General features: G+C 44.6%; 1 protein-coding gene across 1 annotated transcript in view; it reads right to left on the reverse strand.

Annotated features, from left to right (window-relative positions):
- Window positions 1-12,458, reverse strand: part of GLP2R (glucagon like peptide 2 receptor) — a 55,548-nt gene that overhangs the window by 6,649 nt on the left and 36,441 nt on the right. Inside the window, exons 10-11 of the mRNA XM_017531437.2 lie at window positions 11,551-11,639; window positions 2,140-2,278 (exon numbers count right to left, since the gene is read on the reverse strand). Of these exons, the coding sequence (XP_017386926.1) occupies window positions 2,140-2,278; window positions 11,551-11,639 (228 nt within the window). The remainder of the gene's footprint in view (window positions 1-2,139; window positions 2,279-11,550; window positions 11,640-12,458) is intronic.

Genomic DNA, 12,458 nt, shown 5'->3' on the forward strand with positions numbered 1-12,458 from the left:
TGCAGATCTCATATTTTCTGTACAAAACTGGAAGTTTTAAATAATATATTATAACAACTCAGAATTCTGATTCCCCTGTCCCCATCCCTGGAGTTGTGATAGGTGTTTGTTTAGAAAATTGTCTGGATGGTTAGTGCTGTGGAAACTGTCTCTGCTGTGGTATATAGCCAGTGATGTCTATGGTCATTAAAAAAATTTTGTCTTTTTTTAAGTCTGGTCTTCTGCTGGTGTTTACCATAGCTTAATAATCAACCAGTGATTGTTCAGAAGTTGTTAACAAACACTTCAAGCCCATAAGGCTTCCATACCCTTTGCCAATGGATCTCTGTGTTACTTGGGGAACACATTCAAAGTTCAGTTTAAAGCCTTCCCTAATGTCTACTTTCCACCAGACCCCCTCATGTTTCCTCTATATGTGTGCAGAAACTCGTATTCAGCCGGAAATGTGTGAATGTCATTTCTGATCATTCTTGAGTGTGTATGCAAACTTATGCATGCACACAACTTTCCGGTCAACCTGAGGAATATGTGGCAGCTTGTCAAAGCCCACTGTGGTTGTCTCATTCCCCTAATCTTCCTGTTAGATTTCTGGCTAGCCCATCAGTATGTTTTTCCACCCAGACAGAATTATAACCTCAGGCTGTAACACTGTCCTTCTTGGTTCCTTTGTCACCAAGACTACTACTGTATCTGGCAATGCCCAAGGATGAGAGCTTTTTCTGCTCTTTGATCTAAGTCAAGTCAGCCTCACTTCTCAGCGAAGCTGCTAGTTTTCACTAGAACTTCCTCACTGTTAGAGCAGGAATTAGAGAACAAAAGCAGTCCCAGACAAAAATAACATAGACTCCCACTGTTATTACTGAGTTTCAGTAATTTGTCTTGAATGAATCCTTCTCATTTTTTTCTTTTTTTTTTTTAAGTTAACTTCTAGAGTCCCAAAATGGTTGTTATTGATAATTGTCCAATTTTATCATTGCTTTTTGGGGAGATTTGTCAGATCCTCTCTTCTTCATCCCAGAAGTCCTGTCCCCACATCAACATTGAAAGATGATTCATTTTAAGATAACTACTCAATGAAGACCTTGGCTGTGTCTGTGGTGTTGGTGGTCATCTGTTGCATTAGTGGCCTTCACTAATGAGCCACACCTCCCACCATTCATGCCTTTGTGCAGCACTCCCACACCCCTTCAATCTAGGCTGGGTCTGTGACTTGCTTTAAACAACAGAATGCAGCAGAAACATCGCTGTGCCAGTCCCAGGCATAGGCACTTAAAAGGCCTGGCAGCTCCTGCTTTTATATTCTTGGGAGCCCTGAACTGCCCTACCCTAGGGAGAGACCACAAGGAGAAAACACATGGAACATCTAAGGAATGTCATGGACACTAAGAAATGAGGCCTCGGAAATTTGACCCAAATAAAACTAGCCCCACTATTGCAGCTATCCAACTTAGGCACCAGTCATGTGAGTGAAGAAGACATCTTGGAAGCTCCAGTCCCAGCAGGTGTCACAGAAGCGGAGGGTAGCCATCCCTATTAGGTCCTACCTATATTCCTAACTCCTGGAATCATGAAAAATAATTTAAAATATGATTGCCAACTTAAGACACTAAGAAATAGATAATAATTCAGGCAATAGATGACCAGAATATTTCCAGGTCACAACCACAGCTGACTTCTTGTTCTTAGTTTCAGCTCCCACACATCTGCCAAGGTTCAATAGCCTCCTGGTCCAAACTCATTAGTCCCTACCGAATTTGTGTTGCATTCTGCGTACATGTCACCTGAAGCACAGACAATGTTCACTTTGCGCAATGCTCTGCAGAGAACCCAGCAAAAATAGGCACTTAATAAAAGGCTTCACACTGACACTCATAGTTAATATGATCATGAGTCACACCAACTATTACCACCCAGGAAAGAAACCACTTTCCCCTTCTTAGTCAGTGACTCATGCTGGCAGGATCAACGCAATACTTCCCCATCTGCACGCCCTTCCAATGCCAAGAGCCCTTACTGATAAAGGCTGCTGTTGCTAGAATTCTATTTTCATCCACAGCCTCCTCAGTTCTGAGCCTGTTTGGGCCACATGCATTTTGTTTTCCCCAAAGTCAAGGCCTCATGGTTCAGATTCCTACTCACATGAAAGGAGCTCAGTGTCAACTGAATGAAAAGTCGTACAAGTTTCGCAAATCCTTCAACTTGATCATCAGTAATGAAAGAGAAGAGGATCTCATGAACACCCAATAAAGGAATGAGGACCAGTGTTGATTTCGCCAATCTGTAAATGACAACCAAATAACAGTCATGAGGGCCACATGGGGAACGAACAGGCAACATTTCCTGCTCTCCCATGGTGACTTTGTTGTAGCTCTTACTGTATTGATAGTTTTTTCCCAGTTGGTCTCCTTCACTGCAACATTTAATGCTTCAGGGCCATTGTGATCTTGTTTACTGTTGGGTTCCTACATTTGATGCATAGCAGATGCTCAGAAATCATGAACTGAATGAATGAGTTCATGAATTTCTCCATATAGATTATCACGTCTGCCGATCTTAATGTTTTGCCTGATGGATAGATTTCCATGCAAGTGACTGCCACCCTGGGATACTCCACCCCCACCAGGTTTGTTAAGTTTCCTATCACTTGACTAGCAGTTTCCTCTATCTCTTTCTCTCCTCAGGACTTTCAACATTAGTATTTCCAGTGTTACCATGAGAAGGAAGAGAAAATGAGTTGCCCAGGATACTAAGACAGGCACTAAGTGGCAAGTCCCAGGCTGGAAGTGGGGTATCTGACCTGCAGTTCTGACCTTCAGACTCCTTTCTGGACTGTGCCATCAGCCCTCATGTTGCCCCTTAACCCTGGTGACAGTGAGGCCTGCAGGAAATGAAAAGCTGATTCTCATAAAAAGCGCTGAGTGGAAGTTCTCTGTTGTATATAGTCTACACGAAAAAGACAAACATTCCTTGTGCCACCCACGTGTAAAGTGCACAGCTGGGGCCCAAATGCTCCATACTGGTGGTTCCCAAACATGGCAGACTATTACAATTCCTTACAGAGCTCTTAAAATACATGCATACAGTTTCGTGGGCCCCGTGTGTCAACTCCCTGAATCCATACCTCTGGAGGTTGGGTCCTAGGAAGTCAACTTTATTTTAAGAGACAGAGTCTCCCTCTGTCACCCATGCTGGTGTACAGTGGCATGGTTCTAGCTCACTGCAGCCTTGAACTCCTAGGCTCAAGCAATCCTCCTGCTTCGGACTCCAGAGTAGCTAGGACTACAGGTGTGCACCACTGTGCCTGACTAATTATTTTATTTTATCCTTTTTGTAGAGATGAGGTCTTATGTTTTTCCCCAGGCTGGTTTCAAACTCCTAACCTCAAGTGATACTCTTGCCTCGGTCTCCCAAAGTGTTGGGATTACTGGTGCAAGCCACTGCACCTGGCCGGATGTGGACTTTTAAAGGAACTCCCCATGGATCCTGAGAAGTAGACAGGTTTGGAAATAACTGCTCTTTACTGTTGAGCTACTTCTTGATTTAAAACTGACTATATTAGCAGAGATGACTCATATTCGGGGTACAAACAAAGCTACTGTCTTATCCACATTGGGAAAGTGGAGCATAATTGTAACGATTTTTCTTAGCTCAAGTCACTTCTTATAAAGGGGCCAGACTAGGAGGAACCTCCCCTCACACCCCATGGAATTAAAGGTATAGAAAAACAGGATGGCTTTAGCAGTTCATGGGGGAGTCTCTTAAAGAAGGTTTAACTCTGTCCAAGAGCAAGAGCTTACTGTGAGTCCTGTGTCTGCAAGGGCCATTCAAATGCAATGTTATCAATGAAACAAACAAGCTCACCTTTGGGCCCCCAAAGGATCTAAAGCCAGGAAGAGGGGTGCAGGAGCCACCAGGATGGAGGGGCTCCACCTGGCCATGTGGGTGGGTGGGTGGACCATAGCCTTGGCTGTCAGGCGAGGCTGATGAGCAGAGAGATGGAATCATGGGCCTTCGCTATGTGGTTCCCTTAAGCTGAGCTCAGATCGACTCCCACCTCAACATCTACCCCTACAGAAGTCACTTCGCTAGGCAACATTAATATGCTCCCCACGAGAGAACATTTCCAGGGTTTTGTATTCCCAGGAGTGTTTTTAAAGCCCTCTGGCCCAGAGGTTACAAAGTGGTGAGCATGGATGGTAACTGACCTGCAGGCAGCTTTTGCTTAGGCCTTTTTCAGGGGAGAAGGGCAGGAGCCCCCACCCAGCTTGTGCTACTGAATTTGTAACATTTTTAGTTTTTGGTTGCTGATGGGGTTCAGAACATACTCCAAAATATGGCACCTTGATATACCAAGTATTTTAAGCTGAAGGAATTTGAGGAATCTGCAGAAGCAGGATGATCTCTCTGACTTCCCGCCCTTCTCCCCTGAAACAGGTCATAAGCAAACGGAGCAATTTTTGTTATTGGAGTCATCTTTAAAAAATAGTATTTCCAGTCAAAGTGTTCAGGTTTCTGGCTTCTTTTGATGAGGCAATCTGGCAACGCTGGGCTCAAATTCTTGCTTGGCAATCGTTAGCTACAGCCGGGCAATGGCTGTCCCTTTAGAGGAAACCTGTGACCTCCAGCCCTCTCCCGGCTTGTACTACTCAACTGTGTTACTTGCTTGACCCTTGCAAGAGTCTGAATTGGTGACCCTTACTCAGGGTCGTCTGAGTTTTCATGACCCAGACTTTTATGCCTACAAGCAGACCTTGTCTTGTCATCAGCTTATTCCGATGCCATGTTATGGTGTTAGGTTTTTTAAAATAAACTTTTAATTTTGGAGTAACTTTAGATTTACCCAAAAGTAGTGAAGGCAGTACAGGGAGTTCCCATGTATCTTCACTCAGTTTCCCCCAATGTTAACATATTACATAACCATGCACATTTGTCAAAACTAAGAAACCAACACGGTATATTACCAGTAACTAAAGTTTAGAATTTATGTGGATATCCCACTAATGTCCTTTCCCTGCTCCCTGATCCCACATCTTGTTTAGTACAGAATGATCTGTAAAGAATAACAATTTTTTAATAGTTTTAGGCCACTTACCCTTCTGGATGGACACATGAAGGGATTCTCTACCCTTCACCTTATTCTAACTTCTCCTTAGACAAAGTACTATTTGTGTTCCTGTTCAGATCAAAATCCATAAATAGCAATAGCAGTTTACTCTTACAGACTATGTTTATGCTCATTTTCATCTATAACCATTTGTTTATTTAAATGGTTCCATTTATTGCAATCATTTAACTATCCAACAAATATTTATTGAGCATCTGTTTATGGCACATGAGTGAATGCAGTGGGAAAGAAGGAGTTGTAGTCAAAGACAGTAGGGCACAGGAGGAATAGCTGGCTGGGCCTCGGTTCAAATCCTGGTGTTGTCAATTACTAGCACTATGACTGTGGGCAAATTATTTAACCTCTCTGTCAGTTTCCTCATCTGTAAAAAGAGGATCATAAGAGTAATAGCATCTACCTGACAGGGCTGTCATAAGGATTAGACAAATAACATGGTGTAAACCCTCAGAATAAATGGTATCTGACATATGATAAATGATCAATACATGTTAGTTATTACTATTTTTAAAGAAGCCCCTGTCCTTCAGTGGCTTATAACTTCACTTTTTAAAAATCAATTTTACTTGAATATGTAACATTTTTAGTTTTTGGTTGCTGATGGGGTTTAGAACATACTCTAAAATACGGCACTTTGATATATCAAGTATTTTAAGATGATGGAATTTGAGGAAACTGCAGAAGCAGGAAGATCTCTCTGACTTCCCGCCCTTCTCCCCTGAAACAGGTCATAAAACCTAGGAAGGATTTTCTGACCTTCTCCTGAAGCGGATCACAAGACCCTCATACAAGAGGTGGAGGAAAGAAATGTCCTTATTTCTGAAAACACAGTGACGCAAGAATCTATACAAACAGGTCTTGCTAACTTTCCCCCAGTTTAATACCATTAGATCCCCTTTGTTCAGTCATACTTCCCCCATGCTTGTCCACTTTGCATCAAACTTAGCATAAAAATACACAAGTTTGACTATTTCTTTGGGTCTTCCTTTCTTTATGAAGTCTCCTGCGTCACATAAAACTTATGAAATAAACTTGCATGCTTTTTATCCTGTTAATCTGTCTTTGTCTAATTTTCAGACCCAGCCAGGGACCCCAAGAGGGTTGAGGAAAAGCTTTTGTTTCCTACATTGCCTATCAGAAAGTCCTTTCAGAAAGAACTGGGGTTTAGCATCTTAAGAAATGCTTCTCCTTTATAAATGAATCAAGAGCTCTTCCCAGGTGCATCCCATGGAGAGTTAAGGCCAATTATCCCTAAGGGAAGAGAGTTACCTCTGAGTTGGGAACCACAAAGAACAGAGAACTCCAGCTGAGCTGAGGGTCTGCTGAACTCTGTGCCCATTCCTAGGGCATTGCTTACCCAGTTTACAGCCCGAAAGTTCCTCCTTCACATTTGGCTCAGTTCTCTCTCTCCACGCCAGACAGATGGACCGTTTTTTACTTCTTTTGCTTGATGGTGGAAGCCCAGGGACAAGGGCTAAGACTACAGAAGGTTCTCTGGCTCCTAGCAACTTGCCTCTTTGGGAGGGCCTAAATGTATTTAATTTAAACTTTCCTAAAATATAATCCTGGAGGGAGGCCAGATCAGGGTTACATTCTAAAAGTTCTCAAAAATCTTCAAGAGTTGGAGGCAGCCTGTACCTATAAGAGTTTGGATGAAATGTGCTGGGCCCAATCACCACCTCCTACTTATCCCATCAGAGATCTTTAAGGGAAAACAAACATGGAAGGGAACGAGGAAGAGGAACAGCTTTCCAACATGGAAGAGGGTGGTGTGAGCTCAGAAGCTGAGGGGTGCCAATGCCCCACTGGGCTTATAGTAAAGAGCCCTCTCTCAGAATTTGGAAATGAGAGAATTAGCACTGCTTTCTGAGAGCACAATGGGCAAATGAGTTCATAGATGCTGCAGCATTCGCCAGCCCAGGGAGCAAAATAAGGTGGCTTAGTTGTGTCCTGAAAAATAGGTCCTTGCCTTTTGTGAATGAATAAGCATTAGCTAATCAACTGTATTGCACTCTACACGAAGAGCAAGTAAGTAACAGAAAATCGGCCAACCAAAATGGCAGGGAAAGCACAGAGGGATGACGTTTGCAATAACTATCCCACCCTAGCCTGAGGAGGGCACATCAGATCCGGGGAACGAGCCTCTTTCCCAACAGGTAGGTGGTGCTGTGGGCAGGTGGTGATTTTCCAGGCCACCCTCAGGATCCTTCAACAAGACTCTGCTTTGATGATGCGATCACCAGCAACATTCTGGTGACTCTGGATTCCCGGATCTTCTGGTGTTGCAATTAGGAAATTTGGGGAGGTGCGTGGGCACTAGAAAGGAATGCTCTACCTCCACTCCCAACTTGCACAGACATTTAAAATGAACAGTGTTCTAGTTTGTATACATTGTGAACTCAGCTGGGGTCAGCCTTCCAAAGTCTCAGCCACTTAGGAATATAGATGGATTCCCTGTACCACACCAGGTGGTGGCAAGGCATTTTATCCTGGGAGGCCTTTGGGTAGACATACACCCAGGTACCTCTTTTATTTATTTATTTAGTTATGGAGACGGAGTCTCACTCTGTCACCCAGGCTGAAGAGCAATGGCCTGATCTTGGCTCACTGCACTCTCGGCCTCCCAGGTTCAAGCAATTCTCCTACCTCAGCCTCCCGAGTAGCTGAGATTACAGTCATGTGCCACCATGCCCAGCTAATTTTGTATTTTTCTTTTTTTTTTCTAGTGGAGACAGGGTTTCACCACGTTGGCCAGGCTGGTCTCGAACTGCTGACCTCAGGCGATCTGCCCACCTTGGCCTCCCAAAGTGCTGGGATTACAGGCGTGAGCCACCGTGCCTGGCCTGTTATTACTATTAAAAAGGAAAAGGGTCTCACTCTGTGGCTGAAGCTGGTCTAGAACTCCTGGCCTCATGTGATCCCTTCCCATTAGGCTCCCAAAGTGCTGGGATTATAGGCATGAGCCACTGCACCCAGTCCCAAGTTCTTTAGCTTTTCCTCTGAACAGCAGGGGAGAGAAAAAAATGAATTTCCAGACAGACTGCATATGTCAGTCAGGGTTACTCTTTCTAGCCACAAAGCAGTCACCATGGACCATCGCTCAGCCATGAGGGTCTCCCCAGTATCTTGATTTACCCTTTCCCAGACCAATGACTCTCGGTGGGTGTGCACACTGCAAGGCTATGCCAGGCAATCTATTTGATATTGGAAGAAAATACTATAATAGAGGATAATAGGAGTTGTATATGTATTAATTTTTTTCTATCCTCTTAAATTTTCTATTTGTTGGTATATCTTATAATACATATATTAGCTCACGAGACCATGCATACACATGGGGAGGGACATGATCAGAATTTCTTTACTGATAGAGATGCATGATCAAAAAAGTCTGGAAACCACTGTGTTGGATAACCCTAGAGGGGACTCTGGAAAAGAGAATATTGAGGCTGCATGACATTTTGTCATGGCCCTACCAGAATATTTCAAGTGTTCTTTCACTAGAACATCTGACCCAGAGGTCCTCCACGTGGGCTGGGTATCAGAATCTCCTGGGAGAGTCTGTAGCAGGGGTGTCCAAACTTTTGGCCTCCCTGGGCCATGTTGGAAGAAGAAGAGTTGCCCTGGGGCCCCACATAAAATAAACTAACACTAACAATAGCTGATGAGCTAAAAAGGTCCATGCATAACTTTTGTGATATCCACCACCACAGATAAGCAAAAAGTCCCTGCATTCAAAGGATTGGGCACTGTTGCTCTGTGGGGTTCTATTTGACACTTACTGAGCCAGAACACCCAGTGGTGGGCTTGCAAAGCTGCACTTTTGACCAGCTCTCAGAGGATGCTGATGAGCAGCTACGACCGAAAGCTATTTAGGGGTTGCTGTGGGTCTGGGGCACCGGGAAGGTGCCAGTGGCCCAGGGTGGGCTTTAGGGGCACAAAGCAGACAGGGTATCAGCTCTGAGTCCCTTGGGAGCCAACTCACCATTTCTGTCTCCTGGAAACACTAGCTTCTGGCCAGTTTCTGGGGCACCCTGGTTTTCCTGGCACCTGTTTATGGAGAGGACTCTCCTCCCTGAGTGCACCCAGCAGGGTGGACTAGAGCAGGCCTTGAAGCTCCACCCTCAAAGAGTAGTGAGAGAGGCCAGGCCTTGGGAAGAAGGCCAAAGAGACGGCTCGGCCACTTGGAGCCTCGACTGGAGGCGCCAAGTGAGACAGCGTGGCTCCCTGGGGCCCAGGCCAGGCCAGCTCCCCAGGGGTATGGGTTTCTTGCAACATGCTTGGACCAACACTTCAACTAGCAACTATCGTATATGTCTGCCCATTATTGAACCGGGTATGTTTACCCTTCTAGACCTCCTGGAAGGAGGGTAGAGCGGGCCACCCATGTTCATAAGCACATCTTAGCCTCCTTGAATCCTTCTCACAAGCAGGACAAGAGTCTGCCGTGACACTCCCATTTTACACACCAGAAAGCAGGCCAAAGGGGCTAGGCACGTGCCTAAGGCCAGTAGGCAAGTCTAGGGTCGTGGCCAGCTCCTTCCTTTCCACCTCCTGCTCCATGCCAACATTCCAGTCCTTAGTGAAGTAGAACGCATGCTCCTGGAACGCAGGGTCCACATCATGTCCACCATGTTTGTTTGTGTTAAGACAGTTTTGCTCTTGTTGTCCAGGCTATAGTGCAACAGCACGATCTCGGCTCACTGCAACCTCTGCTTCCCAGATTCAAGCAATTCACCTGCCTCAGCCTCCCAAGTAGCTGGAATTACAGGTGCACGCCATCACACCCGGCTAATTTTTGTATTGTTAGTAGAAACAGGATTTCACTATGTTGGCCAAGCTGGTCTTGAACTCCTGACCTTGGGTGATCTGCCCACCTCGACCTCCCAAAGTGCTGGGATTATAGGCGTGACGCACTGCACCTGGCCCCATGTCCACCTTTTATTCCAAGCACAGTACCAGACAAATTGTAGGCATCTATTAAATATTTGTCAGATAAAAGGAAAAACTCCCTTCCCAGCACCTGGGTCAGGCCTTATAAAGGGATGAGAAACAGGGGTAGGGCCATCACTCATGCTCACCTTCTCTGGCCTCCCGTGTGGACTAGAATTTCCACTCTTAGAGCTACTTTGTAGGTTAAAACACTCCCGTCCCAGAGCCCTGCTGAATGCACATGCCACATAGAAAGTAAAGAATAGGCTGGGTGCAGTGGCTTAAGCCTGTAATCCCAGCACTTTGGGAGGCTGAGGCAGGCAGATCATGAGTTCAGAAGTTTGAGACCAGCCTGGCCAACATAGTGAAACTCCACCTCTACTAAAAATACAAAAATTAGCCGGGCATGGTGGCAGGCACACATAACCCCAGCTACTCAGAAGGCTGAGGCAGGAGAATCAATTGAACTCAGGAGGTGGAGGTTGTGGCAAGCCGAGATTGTGCCATTGCACTCCAGCCTGGGCAACAAGTGCAGACCCCATCTCAAAAAAAAAAAAAAATAAATAAAAAATAAAAAAAAAGAAAAAGAAAAAAGAAAAGAAAGAATAATTAGGAAAAGAGGGAGGAAACCCTTTATCTCTCATTCATTCATTCATTTGTTCTTACAGCAATGCTGATCTAATAAATACCTATGATCTGACTTACTTGAATGAGGACTGCTGTCATCACAGAAAGAGGAAGGTGAGATGCAGCAAAGACAAGTCACAAATAAAGGATGCCTGTGGAAGGATGTCTTTCCTTAGACCCTAAAAGTCTGTGGTCTCATTTCTCAAGGTCTCCAAAACACTCAAATAATCTCTTCTCTTCTCTTTAAATCCTTTCCCAAGGAAGGCAATTGCCAAACTTCTCTTCATACAATACTGTCCTTTTCCCACAACCATCCATTCTTGGGATTTTTTTTTTTTTTTTTTTTGAGACAGGGTCTCACTCTGTCACCCAGGCTGGAGTTCAGTGGCATGATCGTGGCTAACTGCAGCCTCAACTTCCTGGGCTCAAGCAGTCCTCTCATTTTGGCCTGGGACTACAGGCATGAAGCATGCCCAGCTAATTTTTAAACTTTTGGTAGAGACGGGTTTCACCATGTTGACTAGCCTGTTCTTGAACTCATGGCCTCAAGCGATCCTACTGCCCCAGCCTCCCAAAGTCCTGGGATTACAGGTCTAAGACATCGCTCCTGGCCTCTTAGGGACATTTTAATGGTTTTCTGCTGGGGAATGTGAGTGCCATTGACCACTCACCATTTTCTTCATCGTCATAGAGTTAGAAGGTCCTCTTCACTGACAAAAGCCTCACATGATCCCATAACACCTTTCCAGAAGTGCTCTTTCTGATACCCCAGCCTTGGGAGATAAATGTCCTTCTCAAGGCATTATGCAGAACAGCCAGAGGACTTACAATAACCTTGGACCACTGGGGGCCAACCTCAAGCCACTCACCTGTATTTATAATCTCTGAAGCACATTTGATGAGCTTTGAGCTTAGAAATGAGAAGCTTGAGAATTTTCAGGAAGATGAAGAAATTGACCTTGAAAAATAAGCAGACTTGGGTAAGTAAGTGATGAACTTCACACAGCTGTCAATTTCAAGGTCAGGCTGGGCTCAGCCATCAGTTCCATGTAAACCAGGGGCAATTTAGCAGTTAGCTGGTCAGGTAGTAAATGCTTAGCTGTGACCTCCACTGTCCCAAAGGCCATCTGAATCTCCAAAGTCCCAAAGGTCATCTGAACTGAAAGTTTGGAAAGAGTTTTAGAAAGTGAGTTAGTTTATTATTCTGCCTTAGGGAGCCCCATCATTAAAGCCATCTGAGAAAGACAGGTGGGCATTCACTTTATTATTATTACTAGTACTGTTACTATTATTAATTAGCACTTATTGAATACCTGGCATGCCAGACTTTGGCCTAAGAACAGTCAGGCATTATTTTATCTAATTTTTACAACACCCCACTGAGGTAGCCACAAGTCTTTTTACCCTCATAATACAATGAGAAAACAGGCACAGAAAAGTAAGTGTAATTCCCAGGTTGCACAGCTGGGATTGAATCAGTGATTGAGCCTGTAATTAAGCCCAGATTTATCAGATCATAACCCTCCATTCCCTTAAACAGACTGCTACTCTACCTCTCTTCTTCAACAGAGATAGAACTTCATCTCTATTGGTGTCTAACTTGAGATCCTACTGCTGCTGTGAAATTCGTGGACAGCATATGTTCTCTACTCCCTAGAACACATTCCATGACTGTCATGGACTGGGAAAATCCAGCCCTTCATGGTTAGCCTTTAACAAAATTTAAAAATATGCCCACAAATTCCTTGGCACTTCTCCCTTCAAAAGGCAGAGCCTA

This window comes from Cebus imitator, unplaced genomic scaffold (genome assembly GCF_001604975.1).
Source record: "Cebus imitator isolate Cc_AM_T3 unplaced genomic scaffold, Cebus_imitator-1.0 Scaffold72, whole genome shotgun sequence".
NCBI lineage: Eukaryota > Metazoa > Chordata > Mammalia > Primates > Cebidae > Cebus > Cebus imitator.